Source organism: Stegostoma tigrinum, chromosome 3, assembly GCF_030684315.1.
Source record: "Stegostoma tigrinum isolate sSteTig4 chromosome 3, sSteTig4.hap1, whole genome shotgun sequence".
Taxonomy (NCBI): domain Eukaryota; kingdom Metazoa; phylum Chordata; class Chondrichthyes; order Orectolobiformes; family Stegostomatidae; genus Stegostoma; species Stegostoma tigrinum.
In genome coordinates, this window is record NC_081356.1 from 129,818,593 (window position 1) to 129,842,995 (window position 24,403).

The window sequence follows — 24,403 nt, forward strand, 5'->3', positions numbered from 1 at the left end:
AGAATATGCACCAGAATTAATAAATACTTCCTAAAATCCATCAATTATTTTGATGGTTAATAATTAAACCTGTTGCTTCAATCTGCTCTTCCAAAGAGCCAGCATAAATATAATGGGTTCAAAGCTTTGATGATTCCATATGTTTGATAAAGGCCATTTGTATTCAATTTAGCATAAAAGAAAATAGACAGATGTTGGGACAATGTAATCATTTTATTTTACTCTAAGCCCTAGTATAACTTGCAACGTACAATAGCACCACATAGTGCCAGAAACCAGGCATAACAAGTAATTGATACAAAACCACCGAAAAATTGTGTTTCAATTTTCACTCTCCTTTACAATTTCTTTTTAAGCTGTCTTATTGCTAAACAGGCAGCTTACTCAACAGCTGAGAACTTACAAGGAAGCCAAACATCCCCAAACTCATTTACCTTGGGTTTTTCCTCCTTGGGCTCTGTTTTGGGAGCTTTATGAACCAACAAGGAATGGACTTCCTTCCAATCTTTGTCCAGCTTCTCAGTCAGCTCCTGTGCCTTGTCTCGCTGCACTTGCCGCTCATGCTGTTTAGGTTAGAATATTCCATTGTTATCAAAATGAAGAACACAGAAACAGGCGAACAACATTTCGCCCCTTTAGGCCAGTCCTCTATTCAATGAGCCAATCCTCCAGGATAAGACTTAGAGTCTCCAGGAATTGATGATTGGTCATACGGCTTCTCCACAGCTGAGACCAAGCAGAGAAAACAATAATCAGGATATTGCAATGTAATCAAGTATATTTTCTTTTATCTCTTTGTTGAACACCATCACTGATGAGTTATTTGAATAAAGGAAATGGGGATAAAACGGTGTTGGACTGAGAGTTAAGAATTACTAATTGGAGTCTGTTCAACTCCCAACCAACATGGAAAGATAGTGACACCAATGAACACATTGAAAAACCAATGGGCAGAACTTGGGTTCAGGGCTGTTAATAGGCAAGAGGTCATGTGATGAAAACCCCAGGAATAATGCTAACCCATTTCTGCAGCAATTTGAAATTCAAGTTTTCCTTCATAAAATGGTCACGTGTACAGTATGAAATCCAAACACACAGAATTAAGGCTGAACTAAAAACAAAGTGTTAAAAAAAATTAAACAGATCCAGCAACACACATTGAGACAGAACAATTAATGATAAAAGTCCAAAGTGGCTCTTCTTTGAAATAATATAGATGGTCATATTCCTGGGTGTTCAATCATGAGACCTCTTGTCGCCAACTGTCTGGATCCCAAATAATGTTCCTGCTAATTTTTTTTCAAGGTTCAAGTGTAGCAGTGAACTCTGGAACTTGGAACAGTGCAACAAATGGTATGCTTTTTTAAAAAATTCATTCACAGGATGTGGGCATTGCTGGCTAAGCCAGCATTTACTGTCCATCCCTAACTACCCAGAGGGCAGTTAACAGTCAAATAAATTGCTGTGCGTCTGGAGTCTAGCAGGTTTCCTTGCCTAAAGGACATTAGTGAACCAAATGAGCATTTTTTTAAAAAAAAATAATTGACAGCAGTTACAAGGATGCTGTCAGGATTGTTCTTTATTCCAGATTTTTAAAAAATAAACTCAAAATCTACCATCCTCCACAGTGGGTCTTGAAGTCATATCCTCACAGCACTAGCCTGAAGTTACGGATTGCCAGTACAGTGACATTATGACTATGTCACAATCTCCTCTTCAATATTTAAGGGAGATTAGTTGAATACTTTAAAACAGCAGCAACTTCTGTATTAAATAATTTTTTTGAGGAAAATGCTGCTTACTAATGAAAAATATTACTTCTTCCAATCTAACAACTACCTTCATGTAGTGGTGATGTCACAAGGAGACCTTCAGAATTGTACGGAGCAGGTAAGTGCGTGTTTCAGGAGTGTAACTGGCAGGGTAGCAGTGATACAGGTGGAAGGCAAAAGCTTTTGCATTACAGAGAATGGAGGGTTTACAAGCTTGCTAGGTTCTGTACTTCGGGCAGTTGTCCAAAGATGCAGAAGCTAGGAAGCATGTAAACTCAAAAACAAAATTAGAAATTGCTGGAAAAACTCAGCTGGCCAGGCAGTATCTATGGACAGAAGGCAGATTGTAGCTTTGCTGGAAAAGCTCAGCAGGTCTGGCAGCATCTGTGAGGGGGAGGGTCCGGTGACTCTTCCTCAGAACTGAAATGTTAACTCTGATTATTTTTCTTCACAGATGCTGCCAGAGCTGCTGGACTTTTCCAGCAACTTCTGCTTTTGTTAAAAACCAAAAGAACAGCGGATACTGTAAATCTGGAACAAATACAAGGTTGCCGGAAAAGCTCAGCAGGTCTGGCAGCATCTTTGAAGGAGAAAACAGAGTTAACGTTTTGGGTCCAGTGACTCTTCCTCAGAACTGTTCCGAGGAAGGGCCACCGGACCCAAAGCATTAACTCTGTTTTCTCCTTCACAGATGCTGCCAGACCTGCTGAGCTTTCTAGTAACTTTGTATTTCTTCTGCTTTTGTTCCTGATTTATAGCATCTGCAGTTCTTTTGGTTTTAACATAAGTGGCAGAATGTGGAAGCTATGCCCACCTCTTTGAAGGGTATGTTGCTTGTACATACCCTTAAGAACTTCTCCTTTAGCTTGTCCAACTTCCCACAAACCAAAGGGGTGGCTAAAGGCACCTGTGTGGGTCTGAGCTATGCCTCCCTCTTTGTAAGGTATGTGGTCCCTCTTTCATTGTTACACCAGCACCATCCCTCACCACTTCCTCCACTATAGTGATGACTGTATTGACGCAGCCTCATGCTCCCATGAGGAGCTTGAATAGTTCATCAACTTTACCAACACCTTTTACCCCAACCTCAAATTCACCTGGAACATCTATGATATCTCCTTCCCGTTATTGGACCTCTGTCTCCATATTCAATAACCTTTTCAGCAACGAGATCTATTTCAAACTCACCGACTCCCACAGCTACCATAACTACACTTCCTCCCACCCTCCTGAAAGAATGCAATCCCTTACTCCTATTTCCTCCTCCACATCTGCTCCCAAGATGGGGCATTCCACTCATTGCCATCCTTGAAGTAGAAGGACATCTGGGATGTCAATCTCCCCCCCTCCGTTGATCGAAAGTGCCCTCAACCACGTCTCTTGCATTTCCCACACTTTTGCCCTCAAAACCCCTCCCTCCAATAAAAATAATGACAGAGTTCCCCTGGCCCTCACATACCACTGCACCAACCTCCACATCCAGCGCATCATCCACCACTATTTCCGCTACCTACAATTGCACCACACCAAAGAGATACTTCCCTCCCCACCCGTCTGCCTTTTGTAGGGACTGCTGACTCTGCGACTCCCTCGTCCACTCCACATTTTCCACCAAGCTCACCACACCAGGTACCTTTCCTGCAACCATAGGAGGTGCTACACATGCTCCTACACATCCCCTCTCACCTCTATCTGAGGCCCAAGACAAACTTTCCATACCCTCCAACCTGGTCTACTGCATCTGTTGCTCCTGATGTGGCCTTCTCTACATGGAGACCAAATGTAGACTTGGTGACAGATTTGTGGAGCTCCTGCGCTCAGTACACTATAATCAACAACAACTTTCTGATCGCTAACCATTTTAACTTCCCCTCCCAAGGTGACATGTCCATCCTGCACTTCAATGATGCCATAAGCAAAATGGAGGAACAACACATGTTCTGCCTCGGAAGTCAACTGCCTGATGGTCTAAACATAGAATTTACCAGTCTTGAAATCTCCCCACCCCCCGGCCTCATCCCACGTCCAACCTCCCTCTCATCCCCGCTTCCCTGACCTGACATTACCCGTCCATCTCCTTCCCCATCTAACTGTCCCACCCTTCCTGCTGACCAATCAGTGTGGGGCAGTTAGGTGGACGTGCAGGCAGATTTTATTGAAATAAAGCAGATCTGGGAATACCTCCTTGCTGGCAAGACTACAGCAGAGTACTGGGGAGCATTCATAAAGGAGCTTGGGAGTGTACAGGTCCAACATGTACTGTTTAGAGACAAACGTAGGAGCAGTAAGTTCAGAGAATCCTGGATGTCTAGGATAGTTCGGGACTGGATGAGGAAGAAGAGAGGGTTTTTAGCAAGTCCGAAGGGAGCAGTTCAGCTGTGGCCCTAGAAGAATAGAAGTGGTGCAGGAGAGACGTTAAGAAAGCAATTAGAAGAACAAAACGGATACATGAGAAAGAACTTATAAAGAGGATAAAAGGAGAATCTTAAAATATTTTACAAATACATTAAAGGGAAGAGATTAACCAGGGAAAGAGTAGGACCCATTAGAAAGCAAGGGGGCAACTGTGGGAAGTCACAGGATATTGAAAGGGAGTTAAATAATACTTTTCTTTGGTCTTCACTCTGGAAAAAGAAAATGTGGGTCAAGAATTCAGGAAAAGGGACTGTGAGGAAAACATGTACAGTTTGACAAAGGAAATAGGGAGGTACTGGAGGCTTTGTCAGACATTAAAAATGGACAAATCCTCTAGCCCGGGTGAATAGCATCCCAGGCTGCTGTGGGGAGCGAGGCAGGAAATTACAGGGGCTCTGACAATTTTTTAATTCCTCCCTGGCCACAGGGTTACTGCCAAAGGACTGGAGGGCAGCAAATGTTGTTCCACTTTTCAAGAAGTATGGTAGAGATGGACCAGGAAATTACAGACCAGGGAGTCTCAGCAGTTGTAGAGAAACGGTTGTAGGAAATCCTGAAGGAGTGAATTAATGCCCATTTGGAAAGCCATGGGTTAATTATGGATCATCAGCATGGCTTTGTTAGAAGGAGAGTATGCCTAAGAAATTTGTTAGAATGTTTTGAAAATGTGATCAAGTGTGTGAATGATGGAAGTTCAGTTGATGTAGTTTATACGAATTTTAGCAAACTTTTGACAAGGTCCCACGTGGGAGACAGATTGAGAAGGTTAAAGTACATGGAATTCAGAGAAACTTCGCAAGCTGGATCAGAAACTGGCTTAGTAATAAAACACAAAGGGTAGTGGTAGAAGGCCGTTGGAGTAATTGGAGGCCAATGTCGAGCAGTGTAGCACAACAATCAGTATCGAGATCTTTACTGTTTGTTATACAATATTGTAAATGACATAGATAAAAATATGGGGGAATATTAAGCAAATTTTCAGACAAACCAAGAATGGCAGAGTGGATATTAGCAAAGAGGATGGTTGTTAGGTTATAGGAAGATATAGATGCTTTGGGCAGATGGTATTTAACACTGATAAGTGCAAGGTGATGCACTTTGGATGAAGAAACAAGATGACCGCTTTACTTAATGAATAGCAGGACACTGGGTGGCCTACAGAATCAGAGGACCTTGAGGGTCATTGAAGTCAGCAGAACACATGAAAGTGACAGCTAATGCAGCATATGGGCGACTTGCTTTCATCAGCTGTGACAGAGTATAAGAGCAAAGAGGTAATATTGGAGTTGTACAGAGAGTTGGTTAGGCTACTATGTGCAGGTCTGGTCAACTCACCACAGGAAGGAAGTGACAGCACTGGAAGGTGAGCATACCGCAGCCATTCCCTTTGGCTGAGGAGTCAATCATGAGGGAACATAGTTTTAGGGTAAGGGGCAGGATCTGGGGAAAACAACTCTCTCACTCAGCAGGTGGTGGGAATCTGGAATGGACTACCTGGGAAGGTAAAAAAAAGCCTACAACGTTTAAAAATAATTGGATGAGCACTTCAAATGTCATAACATTCAAGAATACGGGACAACTGCAGGAAATTAGGATTAGCACATCTTTGATGGTAGTTATGTCAGTGTGGACTCAATGGGCTGAAGGGCCTTTCTGGCACTGTATGACCCTATGAAAGTAACAGAGTCCTTCAACTCTGGCCTGCAATTCCACTGGTTCACCAATGGTGTACATGTTTTATTGTAACTAGGCCTAAATGTTCCTTCACTCTTTCTGTTTTAAGAATTATTAAAATAGCTTCTTCACCAAACTTGAGCTCATCCTCCAATCTTTAGGTTACTCAATGTCTTTTTTTGCTCCTGTTAAGCACCCAAAATAAATACAGAATGTTGTTGAAATCCCTCCACTGTTTATCACCTTTCCTCACTGTGAATTCCTCTAACCTGCAGTATTAGCTCAGGACTATGGATTGCTGCTTAAAATGCAATTGGCGTTCCTTCAGCACCCTCTGGGCTTATCAACAGAAATCTCTAGACCCACATTCATCATGTTTTAGCTTTCTTTGGTAGTCTTGGTCCATTTTTCTGTTGAAGTGATATCTATTTGCTTTCCACAGTCCTGTAAAACACTGAGGCACTGAGCAATTGTGCTGTAGAGAGATGAAAGTTGCAATACACATTAAGATATCCAGCTTCACTTCATTAGACAAATACTAGATACACACAAAGACTACGTGGCTAAGTAAACATTATGACACCTAGGCCTGAAGTGCATCAGTTTCCCCTCTACCCACCAGTTATACAAACCAAAAACACCCATCAGCACAAAATTTGAAAAGCATACCTTCTCCTTCTTAGATTTAGCAATAAGCTCATCAATTAACTCTCTCCGGGACTTGGGTGCCGGTTCCTTCTCATCTCCGTGCTGCTTGGATAATGCCTTCTTCTGCAACAGCCCACCACCACCAAAATGTGCAGCAGCAGTGAACTCAGCTATGGGTAATAAGGGAACATGGTACTTAAGGAGCATACAAACAAAATAACAGTACGAAATATTTAAAAATCACATTAAGAACAATGTCATTAAAATTAAGAGGCCAGGCGTTTGAGAGCAGGAGGGCCCCACTGTTATTCAAAGTGACCACATCTGTAGCTAGTATTGGTTGATTGAAAGCTCCAGCTGAGAGTTGATGGCCTGGAGTCTCACACACTGACATATCACGCAGAGGGAGAACTACCTGGATGCAGTGTTTCAGGAGGCAGTCACAGCTCTTAGACTAACTCGCTGAAATTTGGTCAGTGGTCAGGAACAGGGGGGTGTGACTATCAGCAAGGCAGGTAGAGGGATCAAAGACCTGGTGCTGAAACACTCAGTCCTTGAGCTTGTGTGCATAGATGCAGCTGCAAGGGGATCAGGACTGGGACCAATATATCCAAGGATGCATGGCCTATCGAAAGGACAGCAAGATGGGGAGAGGGGAAAGGTTGCCTTATTAATAAGGAATGAAATTAAATCAATAGCAGAAGTGATATAAAATTGAAGGGCGTAGTATCTGTGTGGGCAGACATGAGGAACTGCAAAGGAAAGGAGAATATGACAAAAGTTGTGTTTAGGCCTCCCAGCATTCTTCAGGGTGTGGGGATGAAAATAAAGCAGGAGATAGAAAAGGCATGTAAGAAAGGCACGATCGCCAGATTCATGGGGAACTTCAATATGCAGGTACTCTTGGAAAATCAGTTTGGGAACAGCCAATGACAAGAAAAGGAATTTGTGGAATGCCCGTAAGACGATGGTTTTTTGGAGCAGTTTGTGGTAGCATCCAATACGGAATGGGCAATTCTGGATTTAGTGATGTGTAACGAGCCAGACTCGATTAGAGAGCTTAAGGTGGAGGAATCCTTAGAGAACAGTGACCATATGATAGAATTTACCCTGCAGTTTGAGAGGGAGAAGCTGGAATCAGATGTAACGGCATTATAATTGAGTAAAGGTAACAACCGTTATATGAGGGAGGAGCAGGCCAGAGTTGATTGGTAGGGAAGCCTCGCAGGGAAGATGGTAGAGCAGCATTGGCGGGGTTTGTGGGGGTAATTTGGGAGGCACAACTGAAATTCATCCCAATGAAGAAAAATCATCCTAAAGGGAGGATGAAGCAACCATGGCTGACAAGGAAGTCAGGGACAGCATAAAAACAAAAGAAAAAAAAACATACAACATGGTGAAGATTAGCGCGAAGCCAGAGGGTTAGGAAGCCTTTAAAAACTAGCAGAGGACAACGAACAAAAAGCAATAAGGGGAGAGAAGATGAAATGAGAGAAAGCTAGCTAGTAATAAAAACAAAAACTATTGGAGCCTTCTTTTATAAGATATCTAAAAGGTAAAAGAGAGTTCAGAATGGACATTAGCCCACTGGATAATTAGGCTGGAGAAGTAGTAATGGGGAACAAAGAAATGGCAGAAGGACTGAATAGGTACGTTGCATCAGTTTTCACAGTAGAAGACGCCAGCAGTATACCAGAACTTTCAGAGTGTCGGGGGCAGAGGTGAACGTAGTGGCAATCAATCAGGAGAAAGTGCTGGGGAAGCTGAAAAGTCTGAAGGTGGATAAATCACCTGGAACGGCTGGAATATACCGCTAGACTTCTGAAGAAGATATCTGCAGAAATTCTGGAGCATTGGTGGTGATCTGTCAGGAATCACTGGAGGGCCCCACAGAACTGGAAAATGGCTGTTTAAGAAGGAAGGCCGAAGACAGGGAACTATAGGCTGGTTAGCCTGACTCAGTAAGTGGTAAGATTTTAGCGTTCATTACTAGGGATGAGGCTGTGGAGTTCTTGGAACTGCATGGTAAAATAGGACAGAATTGGCATGACTTTGTCAAGGAGAGGTCATGCCTGACAAATCTGTTAGGATTCTTTGAGGAGATAATCAGCAAGTTAGACAAACGAGAAGCAGCTGATGTGATCAGTTTGGATTTCCAGAAGGCCTTTAACAAGGTGCCACATAGGAGGCTACTAAATAAACTAAGAGCCTATGGCGTTAGGGGCAAGGTACTGGCAATGATCGAGTATTGGCTGACTGACAGAAGGCAGAGAGTAGGGATCTTTTTTCAGGATGGCAGCTGGTGACTAGGAGTGTTCTGCAGAGTCTGTGTTGGGACCACAACTATTCATGTTATACATTAATGATCAGAATGAAGGAACGAGGGCAATGGTGCTAAGTTGCAGATGACTCAAAACTAGGTGGAGGGACAGGTATTGTTGAGGAAGCAGGGAGGCTGTAGAAGAACTTGGACATGCTTGACAAGTAGGCAAAGAAGTGGCAGATGGAATACAATATGGCAAACTGAGGGGATACATATTTTGGTAGGAAGAATAGAAGGGTAGGCTATTTTCTAAACTGGGAAAGGTTTCACAAATCTGAAGTGCATTGGGACTTGGGAGTCCTAATTCAGGATTTCCTTAAGGTTAACATGCAAGTTCGATTGGCAGTTAGGTAGGCTAGTGCAATATCAGCATTTATTTATGAGAAAACAAGAGCAGAAATGTATTTGTGAGGCTGTATTAAAGCTCTGGTCAGACTGTACTCAGAACATTGTGAGCAATTTTGGGTCCCAAATGTAAGGAAAGATGTACCGGCTTTGGAGGACATGCAGTGGAGGTTTACAAGATTGACTCCAGGTCTGTACTTGATGGAATTTAGGAGGGTGAGGCGCGGAGCTGGCATGAAGATGTTTCCACTAGTATGAGAAACTAGGACTGGGAGCACAGTCTCAGGGCCTTTAAAACTGAGATCAGGAGAATCTTCTTCACCCAGAGGGTGGTGAATCTGTGGAACTCAATGACTTGGCCTCCCCAGCCCTCTGCAGCACTTACTAATTAACAACTTTAAATACAGTAAGATGATCAAGGGTTATGGGGAGAAGACAGGAGAATGGGATTGAGAAACATATCAGCCATGATCAAATGGCAGAGGAGGGTGGACAGGCTGATTGCCCTAATTCTACTCCTTTACCTTAGGGTCACTCAGTTCACCTCAGAGGCTGATGTCATGAATTCAAGTTCACTACAGAATACAAAATAAAGACTGCTATCCCGAGAGCATTTTCAACAGGTGCAATCGTGTCAATAAGTTGATAAACAGAACGTGGCCATCAAGTGAACTTTAAAATAAAAATGAAAAGTCAAACATATCCAGCAACCTGGATAATATTTATCCTTCAAACAACAGCAGAGCTAGGGACTCTTGGTTACAGGGCGAGTGTGAGCTCAGCAGCAATGGCGAAGTGGGCCAGCAACAAAGATATGGTGCCTAAAAGTGGGTCAACTCCTCTGTTGGTCAGACTGCACAGGTGGCTACAAGGTGGTAGTGGTCTCCCTTGAGGCTAGGTGTTAGCATGGACTCGGTCAGGAGGACTGATATTCTGAACATTTTACTTCTTATTTTTCTAATTTATCCCTTTGACCTATAACACTACACTACTTGTTTCTTTACTTCTCTAACTTTTTTTTGTTTCCTAAAGATTTGTTCTTAAGTATCTGTATCCAGGTACTTTTGTACTTAATATGGTGCTGTAATGTGGCACAACAGTAACCTTTTCACTGTACTCATTTGACTACATGACAATAAAGCTAATTCAATTCAATTCACGATAGAGAGAGGTTATCTAGTTATGATCTCATTGCTGTTTTGTACGGCTGACTGTGTGCAGCAGTGAATACACTTGGAGTGCTTAATTGACTAATCAAAGTCATGAGGGATGTAAGTCATTATAGTATTAATGCACAAAAAAATTCCTCTCATCAAAACTGCTTTCACTGATTCCTCCACCCTAAAAACACTGGATTCCTTCCAGGGACAGGGAGCAAGCACTGAATAATCTCTTCAACACTCACTCAATCATCTCCCCACCATCATCAAATACGCTCCCTTCAAAGTATTGTCTTTGAATACAACCCAGATTTGTAGACACAACTAAAGTTTTACTACTGAATGGTTAAAAAGAGTGAGAGTTTCCCCACCTAGTGCCTTTTTGAAATCTGGCTGCTTTTCCCACAATAGGTACATGTTATAGGCCTTTAAAACTATCAGGACTAGTCAAATCACATGATATTTTTCTTGCTCACCAGACAGAAGGCCCTTTTCCTCCATTTCATTATCACTGTCTGGTGTGTCATTGAATTTCTCAATGTCTGCCAGTGATTGCCCATAATGGGTGAGATCTTCATCTTCATTCAGGTTGTAAATATCCTTCTTTGTGTGCTTGCGCTGAAAAAACAAGAACGCAAACAATTAGGTGAATCCAACAAACAGTTACATGACACAAAACCAAGTTGCTGATAAAGCTCAGCAGGACTGGCAGCATCTGTGAAGAAAAATAGTTCACTGGACCTGAAACGTGAACTCTTATTTTTCTTCACAGGTGCTGTCAGACCCGCTGAGCTTTTCCAGCAACTTTGTTTTTGTTCCTGATTTACAACACCCGCAGTTCTTACGGTTTTAAAACAGTTACACCACATTGGTCACACCAATGAGCAAATTAATTTTAATATAGTTAATTGCAGGGTAATTCATTTTCATTGGAGGAATAGGAGGTCATTTACCCTTTGGAAAATAAGACACTAAATTCTGATGAAAAGTTTCAAACATTCAAAGACTTGTACTAATTAACTTATCTTTTCATGCTACAGATGCTCTGTAACCTGAATACTTCAAGCATTTCAGATTTCCAACATTCATTGTATTCTTGCTTTTTGATAAAAAATCTCAGTGGGTTAGTGACAAAAGAGGATCTTGAGAGGCCGATTTGGATGTTACTTACTTGAGCTGATAATTGGCAAGTAACATTCACATAAGCACTGGACACTGATCACGTTCAGCGAGAGTATCCAATTATCACCTCCTGACATTCAACAGCACTGTCATCACTGAATTCCTCACTAACATCATCCTGTGGGTTACCACTGCCAACCAGCGATGCCCACATCCCACAAATGAACGGGAAACAAAATGATAAACTGAAATCACTAGGCACACATTCAAATGAAACATCTAGTTCATTATGTATAAGCAAAGTTGGGGAGGCCAGGGCCACAAGACTAAGTAACATATACAGAAGTAGCAGACGCATCATAGTCAAAGGCTTCAAACTCCCTACAATCTAGGAAATTGGAGTGATTAACAGGTCAGATTCCAAGAGCATTTGAATCCACTGGGTAGGGAGGGGTTGAGGTGTATTCAATGACTGACAGGCAGAATCCTCTGTCAGAGAAGCATAGAATATAGGAGCAGGAGGAGGCCATTCAGTCCTTTGAGTCTGCTGTGCCATTCTTGGTGATCATAGCTGATCATCCAACTCAATAGCCTAATCCTGCTTTCTTCCCATAACCTTGGATCCCATTTGCCCAAGTGCTATATCTAGCTGCCTCTTGAGTACATTCAGTGTTTTGGCATCAACTGCGTCCTGTGGTAATGAATTCCACAGGCTCACCACTCTTTAGATGAAGAAATGTCTCCTTATCTCTGTCCTAAATCTTCTACCCCAAATTCTCATACTGTGACCCCTGGTTCTGGACACATCTACTGTTGGGTACACCCTCCAGTCTTTGCAGCAGTCCAAGCATCAGTTGGCCAACAGAATATTGAGACACCATCCAGTTATGTGACCAACAGAAGACATGATTAGCCTGTAATGCAAATCCAATATTCATCTCCCCATGGGTGTTGCCTTAATTTTAAGGAGCATTTTTTTAAAGAAAATGCAGGCTTCAGACATTTTGCACTGGGAGTTCAAGTTTGTAGGTGACACAAGATAAAAGAAAAGCTCACATTCAGTTTCTTAATGCCCCACATAGAAATACTTCAGTGTTTCATACACAATGGAATGCCTTGATGTACAGCACTGACAAATGTGCACAGCAAGATCCCAATACAGAAATGAGAAACAATTAGGATACACTTCTGACAGTTTAAAACCTGCTTCTGATAGAAGATTTTCTTCTCAATCAATCAAAAAAAACGGCAAATCTGGATTGAGCACTGAAATAATGAACTAGATCGCTTAAAGTTGTATAATTCAAATAGTGAACGGACCAAAAACATTGTTGGAGAAATTACTCAAAAAGGGTCACTGGATTTGAAATGTTAACTCTGCTTTCTCTCCATTGGTGCTGCCTGACTTGCTGAGTTTCACAGCAATATTTTTGTTTCAGATTTCCACCTCCTGCAATTCTTTGTTTTAGTTTAGGCAAATGGACCAAATTGGCTTCTGGATAACATAAAGGAGTTCTTTCTGATTTTCTCTGAAGAGAGTCATGGGGAATTGGCAGGTGGGAATCTTTGTTTCAAGAAAAGCAAGGCATTTATGGCAATCTAGGCTTCCTTCATTATGGCACTGCTCAGATCATGTATGAGAGTCCAGGTACGTGTCTTGGGTACAGGTCTGCTCAATACCAAGGTGATCAGACAATCTCTGAAGGAAATATTAGAAAGCAGATCTGGAGGTGAAAATGAACGTGCAGATGAGAAATAAATAGTTATGGAGTCAAAAACAGACCTGTTGGCCCAACTCTTCCATTCTGACCAGATATCCTAAACTAATCTAGTTCCATTTACCAGCTTGGGACCATTTCCACTGGGCTATTTTACTTTGTTAAAGCAAAACAGTATTACCTGCTGCTCCAAGGAGAATCGCTTTGTCATCTTCTGATCTGGAGTTAACGCAGTATCATATTCACCAAATCGTTTGTCAAGAAATGTATTGGCCTTCCCCTTGTCCCGATATTCTTTCAGCAAAGTTTCTGTACGCTGGAAGACAGACAAGTAATGAAGTACCTTAAAATATTCCAGTAAAATTGACAATTCGATATTTGCTCACACAATGAATCGATGATCTTAACTTTACAATGTCAAAGAGTTGGCACAAGCATGATTGACCAAGTGGCCTCCTTCTATAACTGTCAAATAATAAACAAAATGTGTTGGAGAAGCTCAGCAAACCTGGCACCATCTGTGGATAGAAAAATGGAGTTAACATTTCAAGACCAGTATGACAATTCTTAATTGAATCCAGAGGCCCAATGCTAATGTCCTGGGTATATCTGTTTAAATCTCAAAATGGAAACAGATGGAATTCAAATTTAATTAATATATTTGATGTATAGAGATAGTTTCACGATGGCTATTACCAACAGCTATCACTGGTCAATCAAATGATTTTTTTATGACAATCAACATCATTTAAAATTTCTGAATCGTATGTTGCTAGAAATACAAGCTAAAAAAAGTACAGTGAGGTCAACTGAACCTCTGTGAACATACTGAACAAGGACACTAGAAATATCTTCTTACACAATAGGATTTGAAAAGGAGCTGCTGGAATAAAGAGCTGAATGAAGAACTAAATTAGGTGTAGAAACAAAAACAAGAAGGAAAAGCTGGCACTGAGAGAAAGGAAGGGGAAGAAAGAAAAAGTATTTTTAAATTTAACTTTTAAAAATCTCCATGAACTATTTACTGCTTGCAAAAATGAGGCTTCATTTTTCAACTGTTCCCTTTATGGCCAGGAAAGGATGAGTGGCATTGAAATTCCATTATCAAATGGAACATGGTATAGTTAATGTAACAGCCATAACATTTAAACTTTCTTGTTTGCAGTGCAATAGTGCAATTTCTTAAAGCTCAGTGGCTGTTGATGGCAATGAGGGACAAATTATCAGGCAACTTTAAACCCATGGCCACTACCATCCAGAAGGACAGGGGCAGCAGCTAGATGGGAACACCACCTTCTGCAAGTTCTTCTCCAAGCCACTCACCATCCTGACTTGGAAATAGCTCAATGTTTTGCTTGTTGCTTGTTTCACAACTTTGAACCCTCTCCCTAACAGCTTTGTTGGTGTGTTTACATCACCCAACTGCAGGGGTTCAAGAAGGCAGTTCACTACCATTTTCCTGTGGGCAATTAGGGATAGGCAATAATTGCTGGTCTAGAACAGCAAGGCTTACATCCCATGAATGAATAAAACTGGTGGGGGTATATTTTCATGGGTTATTTCCACATTAATAACAATATGCATATCAGCAGGTCTGGCAGCATGTGTGAATCACAGATGCTGCCAGACTTGCTGAGCTTTTCCAGCGACTTCTGTTTTTGTTCTTGATTTGCAGCATCTGCAGTTCTTTCGGTTTTTAACATGCATATCAGGTTTGTCATCTTTATGCCAGCAAATTCTGAACCATCAGCTTGCTTGCGAAGAGTTTGTATGCAGAACACACAGAACATCATTTTAAAAATCACAGATTTTTGGTTACTAATGCTGGGATCCTTCCAACTAATCAATCGGTAACCCCACAACTCATGCAAACTGATTAGGGTGGGTCCCAATGATATTGGTAACAGGCAGTTTAGCTATGTTGTGTTAGCAAAGTTATACAATTTTGTACTAACTTCTGCAGTACTACAACCATTTCATAACTTTAATTGTTTAATGTGGTTTAAAAAAAATTAGGTTTGCAATCCTGAAGCATCGCTGTTTCCAAATAGTCTGGTGTAGAAATAATGACGATGAGCTTCAGCATTTCCAAACTTAGCTAAAAGGAATACTCTCAATATTTATTATCTAAAACCTATCTGCTGGTTTATTTGACAAATTTATTGGCACAGACATCAAAAGGCAATATATCTAGTTATGTACGGCAAACAACTCCTCTGTTTGAATAAATTTGGTTCCTTAGTTTAAAGGAGAGGTTTCTGAACAAGAGGGATTAATGTTATAGAGTCATATAGCACAGATACAGGTCCTTTGGTCCACCATGTCTAAGCCAGCCAACAAACACCAAACTACATTCATCCCATTTGGAGATAGCAAGAACTGCAGATGCTGGAAGTCAGAGTTGACACAGTGTGGAGCTGGAGGAACACAGCGGGTCAAGGCAGCATGAGAGGAGCAGGAAAGTTGATGTTTTGGCTTGGGACCCTTCATCAGCATTTTATTTTAAACTCGGCAAAATATGATCTGGATAAGGTGGTGAAAGCAAATTTAATAAGAACTTTCAGAATAGAATCGGATTCGTATAGGAAAAGGAACTATCTTGAGTGCTTATGGGGAAAGAAATGGGAGGGGTAGGACTAACAGGACAGATATATCAAAAGAGTTGCATGGGCAGAGTGGATTGCATGTCCTACAGTTGTGGCTTTGACTACCAATACATCACATAACATAAACAGATCATACAATCACTTACCCTTTTAATAGCTTTAGATCGAGATACTCCAGGTAACCCACGATCATGCTTTGTCTTTCGGCCAAGAATATTAAACTTCTGTTTGTTTATTTTCACCTCAAATGGATTTGTCTTAATGTCGCGAGTGGATTTTCTCTTCCGTATGTAATCCGAGATAATTTTCTTCTTCTGAGCTTTCCCCATCTTTCACAGCTTTGAAGAATAGTGAAATAAAAACATATTTGCAACACATACAATTGATTATTGAGCGGCAGGAAAATTCATATTTAGGAGAAATACAAATTTAAAACACTGCAACAAGATGTGGTACTCAGGCTGCTTCACCATATGGGTAGCACAGTGGTGGGGGGGTGGGGAGTGAATGATGGAATGAGGAAGTGAGGGGATTGGAGTTGTGGGAGGGAGGAATGGGTTGAGAACGTGGGGGGGTGCATGACAGGGATGGGGGTGATGGGCTGGGGGGTGAGGTGTCGGGGTGGGGGTAAGGGTGATGGGTGTGGGGTGTCTGTAAAGGTGATGGATGGGGGGTGTCAAGGTGGGGGTAAGGGTGATGGGTGGGGGTAAAGGTGATGGGTGGGTGGGTGGGAGGTGGGGGTAAGGGTGGTGGGTGGGTGGTGGGGGTAAGGGTGGTGGGGGTAAGGGTGATGGGTGGGTGGGTGGGTAAGGGTGATGGGTGGGTGGGTGGGTGGGGTGGGTAAGGGTGATGGGTGGGTGGGTGGGTGGGGGGGGTAAGGGTGATGGGTGGGTGGGTGAGGTAGGAAGTGTAAGGGTGGGGTAAGGGTGATGGGTGATAAGGGGGTGAGGTGGGGAGGTAGTTGGGTTCGGGCTGGGAGCGAAGTGGGGGAGTGGGGGGGGGTGCGAAGTGGGGGGGGTGCGAAGTGGGGGGGGGCGCGCGAAGTGGGGGGGGCGCGCGAAGTGGGGGGGGCGCGCGAAGTGGGGGGGGCGCGCGAAGTGGGGGGGGGCGCGAAGTGGGGGGGGCGCGAAGTGGGGGGGGGGGCGCGAAGTGGGGAGGGCGCGAAGTGGGGGGGGGCGCGAAGTGGGGGGGGCGCGAAGTGGGGGGGGGCGCGAAGTGGGGGGGGGCGCGAAGTGGGGGGGGGCGCGAAGTAGGGGGGGGCGCGAAGAGGGGGGGGCCGCGAAGAGGGGGGGGCCGCGAAGTGGGGGGGGGGCGCGAAGTGGGGGGGGGCGCGCGAAGTGGGGGGGGGGCGCGCGAAGTGGGGGGGGGGCGCGCGAAGTGGGGGGGGGCGCGCGAAGTGGGGGGGGCGCGCGAAGTGGGGGGGGGCGCGCGAAGTGGGGGGGGCGTGTAGTGGGGGGGGCGTGTAGTGGGGGGGGGCGTGTAGTGGGGGGGGGCGTGTAGTGGGGGGGGGCGTGTAGTGGGGGGGGGCGTGTAGTGGGGGGGGGGCGTGTAGTGGGGGGGGGCGTGTAGTGGGGGGGGGGCGTGTAGTGGGGGGGGGGCGTGTAGTGGGGGGGGGCGTGTAGTGGGGGGGGGGGCGTGTAGTGGGGGGGGCGTGTAGTGGGGGGGGGGCGTGTAGTGGGGGGGGGCGTGTAGTGGGGGGGCGTGTAGTGGGGGGGGGCGTGTAGTGGGGGGGGCGTGTAGTGGGGGGGGCGTGTAGTGGGGGGGGGCGTGTAGTGGGGGGGGGCGTGTAGTGGGGGGGGGCGTGAAGTGGGGGGGGTGAAGTGGGGGGGGTGGGGAGGTGAGAAGTGGGGGGTGGGGGGGGTGTGCAGTGGGGGGGGTGTGCAGGGGGGGTGTGCAGGGGGGGGTGTGCAGGGGGGGTGTGCAGGGGGGGGTGTGCAGGGGGGGGGGTGCAGGGGGGGGGTGCAGGGGGGGGGGTGCAGGGGGGGGGGTGCAGGGGGGGTGTGCAGGGGGGGGTGTGCAGGGGGGGGTGGTGTGCAGGGGGGGGTGGTGTGCAGGGGGGGGTGGTGTGCAGGGGGGGTGGTGTGCAGGGGGGGTGGTGTGCAGGGGGGGGTGTGCAGGGGGGGGTGTGCAGGGGGGGTGTGCAGGGGGGGGTGTGCAGGGGGGGGGTGTGCAGGGGGGGGGTGTGCAGGGGGGGGGTGTGCGGGGGGGGGGTGTGCGGGGGGGGTGAGCGGGGGGGGGTGAGCGGGGGGGGGTGAGCGGGGGGGGGTGAGCGGGGGGGGGGTGAGCGGGGGGGGGGTGAGCGGGGGGGGGTGAGCGGGGGGGGGTGCAGTGGGGGGGGTGCAGTGGGGGGGGGTGCAGTGGGGGGGGGTGCAGTGGGGGGGGGTGCAGTGGGGGGGGGTGCAGTGGGGGGTGGGTGCAGTGGGGGGGGGGGAGTGCAGTGGGGGGGGGGAGTGCAGTGGGGGGGGGAGTGCAGTGGGGGGGGGAGTGCAGTGGGGGGGGGAGTGCAGTGGGGGGGGAGTGCAGTGGGGGGGGAGTGCAGTGGGGGGGGAGTGCAGTGGGGGGGGGGGAGTGCAGTGGGGGGGGGAGTGCAGTGGGGGGGGAGTGCAGTGGGGGGGGGGGAGTGCAGTGGGGGGGGGAGTGCAGTGGGGGGGGGGGTGTGCAGTGGGGGGGGTGTGCAGTGGGGGGGTGTGCAGTGGGGGGGTGTGCAGTGGGGGGGGTGTGCAGTGGGGGGGGTGTGCAGTGGGGGGGGTGTGCAGTGGGGGGGTAGGGCGGGGGTGTGTGGGTAGGGTGGGGGTGTGTGGGGTAGGGTGGGGGTGTGTGGGGTAGGGTGGGGGTGTGTGGGGTAGGGGGGTAGGGTGGGGGTGTGTGGGGTAGGGGGTAGGGTGGGGGTGTGTGGGGTAGGGTGGGGGTGTGTGGGGTAGGGTGGGGGGGGCAGGGTGTGGGGTGAAGGGGTGAAAGGAGGGGGTGAAGCGGGCCGACCTGGGGTGTGGGGGGTGTTGAAGTGGGAGGGGTGACGTGGGAGGGGTGACGTGGGAGGGGTGACGTGGGAGGGGTGACGTGGGAGGGGTGACGTGGGAGGGGTGACGTGGGAGGGGGGGGGCGTGAAGTGGGGTGGGGGGGGTGAAGTGCGGGGGGGTGAAGTGGGGGGGGGGGAAGTGGTGGGGGGTGAAGTGGTGGGGGGTGAAGTGGTGGGGGGTGAAGTGGTGGGGGGTGAAGTGGTGGGGGTGAAGTGGTGGGGGGTGAAGTGCGGGGGGTGAAGTGCGGGGGGTGAAGTGCGGGGGGTGAAGTGCGGGGGGTGAAGTGCGGGGGGTGAAGTGCGGGGGGTGAAGTGCGGGGGGTGAAGTGCGGGGGTGAAGTGCGGGGGTGAAGTGCGGGGGGGTGAAGTGCGGGGGGGGTAAAGTGGGGGGGGTAAAGTGGGGGGGGTAAAGTGGGGGGGGGTAAAGTGGGGGGGGTAAAGTGGGGGGGGGTAAAGTGGGGGGGTAAAGTGGGGGGGGTAAAGTGGGGGGGGGGGTAAAGTGGGGGGGGTAAAGTGGGGGGGGTAAAGTGGGGGGGGTAAAGTGGGGGGGGGTAAAGTGGGGGGGGGTAAAGTGGGGGGGGTAAAGTGGGGGGGGGTAAAGTGGGGGGGGGGTAAAGTGGGGGGGTAAAGTGGGGGGGGTAAAGTGGGGGGGTAAAGTGGGGGGGTAAAGTGGGGGGGGGGTAAAGTGGGGGGGGTAAAGTGGGGGGCTGAAGTGGGGGGGCTGAAGTGGGGGGGCTGAAGTGGGGGGGCTGAAGTGGGGGGGCGGGGGAGGTGAAAGTGGGGTGGCGGGGGAGTGAAAGTGGGGTGGCGGGGGAGGTGAAAGTGGGGTGGCGGGGGAGGTGAAAGTGGGGGGGCGGGGGAGGTGAAAGTGGGGGGGCGGGGGAGGTGAAAGTGGGGGGGCGGGGGAGGTGAAAGTGGGGGGGGCGGGGGAGGTGAAAGTGGGGGGGGCGGGGGAGGTGAAAGTGGGGGGCGGGGGGGTGAAAGTGGGGGGGCGGGGGGGTGAAAGTGGGGGGGCGGGGGGGTGAAAGAGTGGGGGGGCGGGGGGGTGATGTGGGAGGGCGGGGGGGTGATGTGGGAGGGCGGGGGGGTGATGTGGGAGGGCGGGGGGGTGATGTGGGAGGGCGGGGGGGGTGATGTGGGAGGGCGGGGGGGGTGATGTGGGAGGGCGGGGGGGGTGAAAGTGGGAGGGCGGGGGGGGGTGAAGTGGGAGGGAGGGAAGTGGGAGGGCGGGGGGGGGGGAAGTGGGAGGGCGGGGGGGGGGAAGTGGGAGGGCGGGGGGGGGGAAGTGGGAGGGCGGGGGGGGGGGAAGTGGGAGGGAGGGAAGTGGGAGGGAGGGAAGTGGGAGGGAGGGAAGTCGGAGGGAGGGAGGGGGTGAAGTGGGAGGGAGGGAGGGGGTGAAGTGGGAGGGAGGGAGGGGGTGAAGTGGGAGGGAGGGAGGGGGTGAAGTGGGAGGGAGGGAGGGGGTGAAGTGGGAGGGGGGAGGGAGGGGGTGAAGTGGGAGGGAGGGAGGGGGTGAAGTGGGAGGGAGGGAGGGGGTGAAGTGGGAGGGAGGGAGGGGGTGAAGTGGGAGGGAGGGAGGGGTGAAGTGGGAGGGAGGGAGGGGGTGAAGTGGGAGGGAGGGAGGGGGTGAAGTGGGAGGGAGGGAGGGGGTGAAGTGGGAGGGAGGGAAGTGGGAGGGCGGGGGGGGGAAGTGGGGAGGGCGGGGGGGGAAGTGGGAGGGCGGGGGGGGGTGAAGTGGGAGGGAGGGAAGTGGGAGGGAGGGAAGTGGGAGGGAGGGAAGTGGGAGGGAGGGAAGTGGGAGGGGGTGAAGTGGGAGGGGGTGAAGTGGGAGGGAGGGAGGGGGTGAAGTGGGAGGGGGGAGGGAGTGAAGTGGGAGGGGGGGAGGGAGGGGGTGAAGTGGGAGGGGGGGAGGGAGGGGGTGAAGTGGGAGGGGGGGAGGGAGGGGGTGAAGTGGGAGGGGGGGAGGGAGGGGGTGAAGTGGGAGGGAGGGAGGGGGTGAAGTGGGAGGGAGGGAGGGGGTGAAGTGGGAGGGAGGGAGGGGGTGAAGTGGGAGGGAGGGAGGGAGGGGGTGAAGTGGGAGGGAGGGAGGGGTGAAGTGGGAGGGAGGGAGGGGGTGAAGTGGGAGGGAGGGAGGGGGTGAAGTGGGAGGGAGGGAGGGGGTGAAGTGGGAGGGAGGGAGGGGGTGAAGTGGGAGGGAGGGAGGGGGTGAAGTGGGAGGGAGGGAGGGGTGAAGTGGGAGGGAGGGAGGGGGTGAAGTGGGAGGGAGGGAGGGAGGGGGTGAAGTGGGAGGGAGGGAGGGAGGGGGTGAAGTGGGAGGGAGGGTGGGAGGGAGGGTGGGAGGGAGGGTGGGAGGGAGGGTGGGAGGGGGTGAAGTGGGAGGGAGGGAGGGAGGGAGGGGGTGAAGTGGGAGGGAGGGAGTGAAGTGGGAGGGAGGGGGTGAAGTGGGAGGGAGGGGGTGAAGTGGGAGGGAGGGAGGGAGGGGGTGAAGAGGGAGGGACGGAGGGGGTGAAGAGGGAGGGACGGAGGGGGTGAAGAGGGAGGGACGGAGGGGGTGAAGTGGGAGGGAGGGGGTGAAGTGGGAGGGAGGGGGTGAAGTGGGAGGGAGGGGGTGAAGTGGGAGGGAGGGAGGGAGGGGGTGAAGAGGGAGGGACGGAGGGGGTGAAGAGGGAGGGAGGGAGGGGGTGAAGAGGGAGGGAGGAGGGGGTGAAGAGGGAGGGAGGGAGGGGGTGAAGAGGGAGGGAGGGAGGGGTGAAGAGGGAGGGAGGGAGGGAGGGGATGAAGAGGGAGGGAGGGAGGGAGGGGTGAAGAGGGAGGGAGGGAGGGGGTGAAGAGGGAGGGAGGGAGGGGGTGAAGAGGGAGGGAGGGAGGGGTGAAGAGGGAGGGAGGGAGGGGGTGAAGAGGAGGGAGGGAGGGGGTGAAGTGGGAGGGAGGGAGGGAGGGGGTGAAGTGGGAGGGAGGGAGGGGGTGAAGTGGGAGGGAGGGGGTGAAGTGGGAGGGAGGGTGGGAGGGAGGGAGGAGGGTGGGAGGGAGGGAGGGAGGGGGGGAGGGAGGAGGGGGGGAGGGGAGGGAGGGAGGGGGGGGAGGGGAGGGAGGGAGGGAGGGAGGGGAGGGAGGGAGGGAGGGAGGAGGGGAGGGGGGGGGAGGGAGGGAGGAGGGAGGGGGGAGGGGGGGGGAAGGGGGGGAGGGAGGGGGGAAGGGGGGGAAGGGGGGGGAGGGAGGGGGGGAGGGAGGGGGGGAGGGAGGGGAAGGGGGGGAGGGAGGGGGGGGAAGGGGGGGAGGGAGGGGGGGGGGAAGGGGGGAGGGAGGGGGGGGGAGGGGGGGGGAGGGGGTGAAAGTGGGAGGGAGGGGGGGTGAAAGTGGGAGGAGGGGGGGGGGTGAAAGTGGGAGGGAGGGGGGGGGTGAAAGTGGGAGGAGGGGGGGGTGAAAGTGGGAGGAGGGGGGGGGTGAAAGTGGGAGGGGGGGGGGTGAAAGTGGGAGGGGGGGGGGTGAAAGTGGGAGGGGGGGGGTGAAGTGGGAGGGGGGGTGAAAGTGGGAGGGCGGGGGGGTGGGTGAAAGTGGGAGGGCGGGGGGGGTGAAAGTGGGAGGGCGGGGGGGGGTGAAAGTGGGAGGGCGGGGGGGGTGAAAGTGGAGGGCGGGGGGGGTGAAAGTGGGAGGGCGGGGGGTGAAGTGGGGGGGGAGGGGGGGGGGTGAAAGTGGGAGGGCGGGGGGGGGTGAAAGTGGGAGGGCGGGGGGGGTGAAAGTGGGAGGGCGGGAGGGAGGGAGGGGGTGAAAGAGGGAGGGGGTGAAAGTGGGAGGGAGGAGGGAGGGGGTGAAAGTGGGAGGGGTGAAAGTGGGAGGGCGGGAGGGAGGAGGGGGTGAAAGAGGGAGGGGGTGAAAGTGGGAGGGAGGGAGGGTGGGGGTGAAAGTGGGAGGGTGAAAGTGGAGGGAGGGGTGAAAGTGGGAGGAGGGGGTGAAAGTGGGAGGGAGGGAGGAGGAGGGAGGGGGTGAAAGAGGAGGGGGTGAAAGAGGGAGGGGGTGAAAGAGGAGGGAGGGAGGGGGTGAAAGAGGGAGGGAGGGAGGGGGTGAAAGAGGGAGGGAGGAGGGGTGGAAAGTGGGAGGGAGGGAGGGGGTGAAAGTGGGAGGGAGGGAGGGGGTGAAAGTGGGAGGAGGGAGGGAGGGAGGGGGTGAAAGTGGAGGGGGAGGGAGGGGAGGGGGTGAAAGTGGGAGGGAGGGAGGGAGGGAGGGGGTGAAAGTGGAGGGAGGGAGGGAGGGAGGGGGTGAAAGAGGGAGGGGGTGAAAGTGGGAGGGAGGAGGGAGGGGTGGAGGAGGGAGGGGGGGTGGGAGGGAGGGAGGGAGGGGGTGAAAGTGGGAGGGAGGGAGGGAGGGGGTGAAAGTGGGAGGGAGGGAGGGGTGAAAGTGGGAGGGCGGGAGGGGGTGAAAGTGGGAGGGCGGGAGGGGGGTGAAAGTGGGAGGGCGGGAGGGGGTTGAAAGTGGGAGGGCGGGAGGGGGTGAAGTGGAGGGGCGGGAGGGAGGGACGGGGTGAAAGAGGGAGGGGTGAAAGTGGGAGGGAGGGAGGGAGGGAGGGGGTGAAAGTGGGAGGGAGGGAGGAGGAGGAGGGAGGAGGGGGTGAATGTGGGAGGGAGGGAGGGAGGGAGGGGGTGAAAGTGGGAGGGAGTGAAAGTGGAGAGGGCGGGAGGGTGAGGGGTGAAGGGGGAGGGGGGGTAAGAGGGTGGGGGTGAAAGTGGGAGGGGGTTGAAAAGAGGGAGGGGGGGTAAGTGGGAGGGTGGGGGGAAAGTGGGAGGGAGGGGGTGTAAGTGGGTGGTGGGGGAGGGAGGAGGGGGGAAAGAGGGTGGGGGAGGATAGAGGTGGGGGTGAAAGAGGGAGGGGGGGAAGAGGGAGGGGGGAATTGAGGGAGGTGGGTGGGGTGAAAGTGGGAGGGGAGGGAGGGGGTGATAGGGGGAGGGAGGGGGGGGAAGTGGGAGGGAGGGGGTGTAGGGGGGGGGGGAAGGGTGGATGGGGGGTTAGAGGGTGGGAGGGGGGTGTAAGAGGGAGGGGTGATAGAGGGTAGGGGGGAAGTGGGTGGGGTGAAGGGGGTGGGGAGGGATGGGGTGGGGGGTTTGATGGGGTGGGGGGGTGTTAGTGGGAGGGGGTGTTTGTGGGTGGGAGGGGTTAGGGGGTGGAGGTGGGATGGGGGGTAGTGGGTGGGGGGGTAAGGGGAGGAGGGGGGGTATAGGGGTGGGAGGGGGGGGTATGAGGGAGGGTGGGTGGGTTTGGTGGTGGGGGTTAGTGGGAGGGTGGGTGGGGGGGATGGGTGGGTGGTGGGGGGTGTTTGAGGGGTGGGGGGGGGGTGTTGTGGGAGGGTGATTGTGGGTGGGTGGGTTATGGGGGGGTGGGTGGGAGGGTGGGTGGTGGGAGGGTGGGTGGGGGGTAAGTGGGTGGGTGGGTGGGTGGGGGTATGGGGGTGGAGGGAGGGTGGGTGGGGGGGTAATGTGGGTGGGTGGGAGGGGGGGTATTGGGGGAGGGTGGGTGGGGGGGGGAATGGGGGTGGGGGGGGGGGGTTAGGGGTGGGAGGGGGGGGGTTAGGGGGAGGGTGGGAGGGGGGGTTTGGAGGGAGGAGGGGGGGGG

At 51.6% G+C, this 24,403-nt stretch overlaps 1 protein-coding gene across 1 annotated transcript in view; it reads right to left on the bottom strand.

Moving 5' to 3' along the window:
* nop14 (NOP14 nucleolar protein homolog (yeast)) overlaps window positions 1–24,403 on the bottom strand; it is a 103,691-nt gene that overhangs the window by 36,217 nt on the left and 43,071 nt on the right. The window contains exons 2-6 of the mRNA XM_059644895.1: window positions 15,930–16,121; window positions 13,359–13,493; window positions 10,814–10,955; window positions 6,531–6,679; window positions 435–563 (exon numbers count right to left, since the gene is read on the bottom strand). Of these exons, the coding sequence (XP_059500878.1) occupies window positions 435–563; window positions 6,531–6,679; window positions 10,814–10,955; window positions 13,359–13,493; window positions 15,930–16,112 (738 nt within the window). The 5' untranslated portion in view covers window positions 16,113–16,121. The remainder of the gene's footprint in view (window positions 1–434; window positions 564–6,530; window positions 6,680–10,813; window positions 10,956–13,358; window positions 13,494–15,929; window positions 16,122–24,403) is intronic.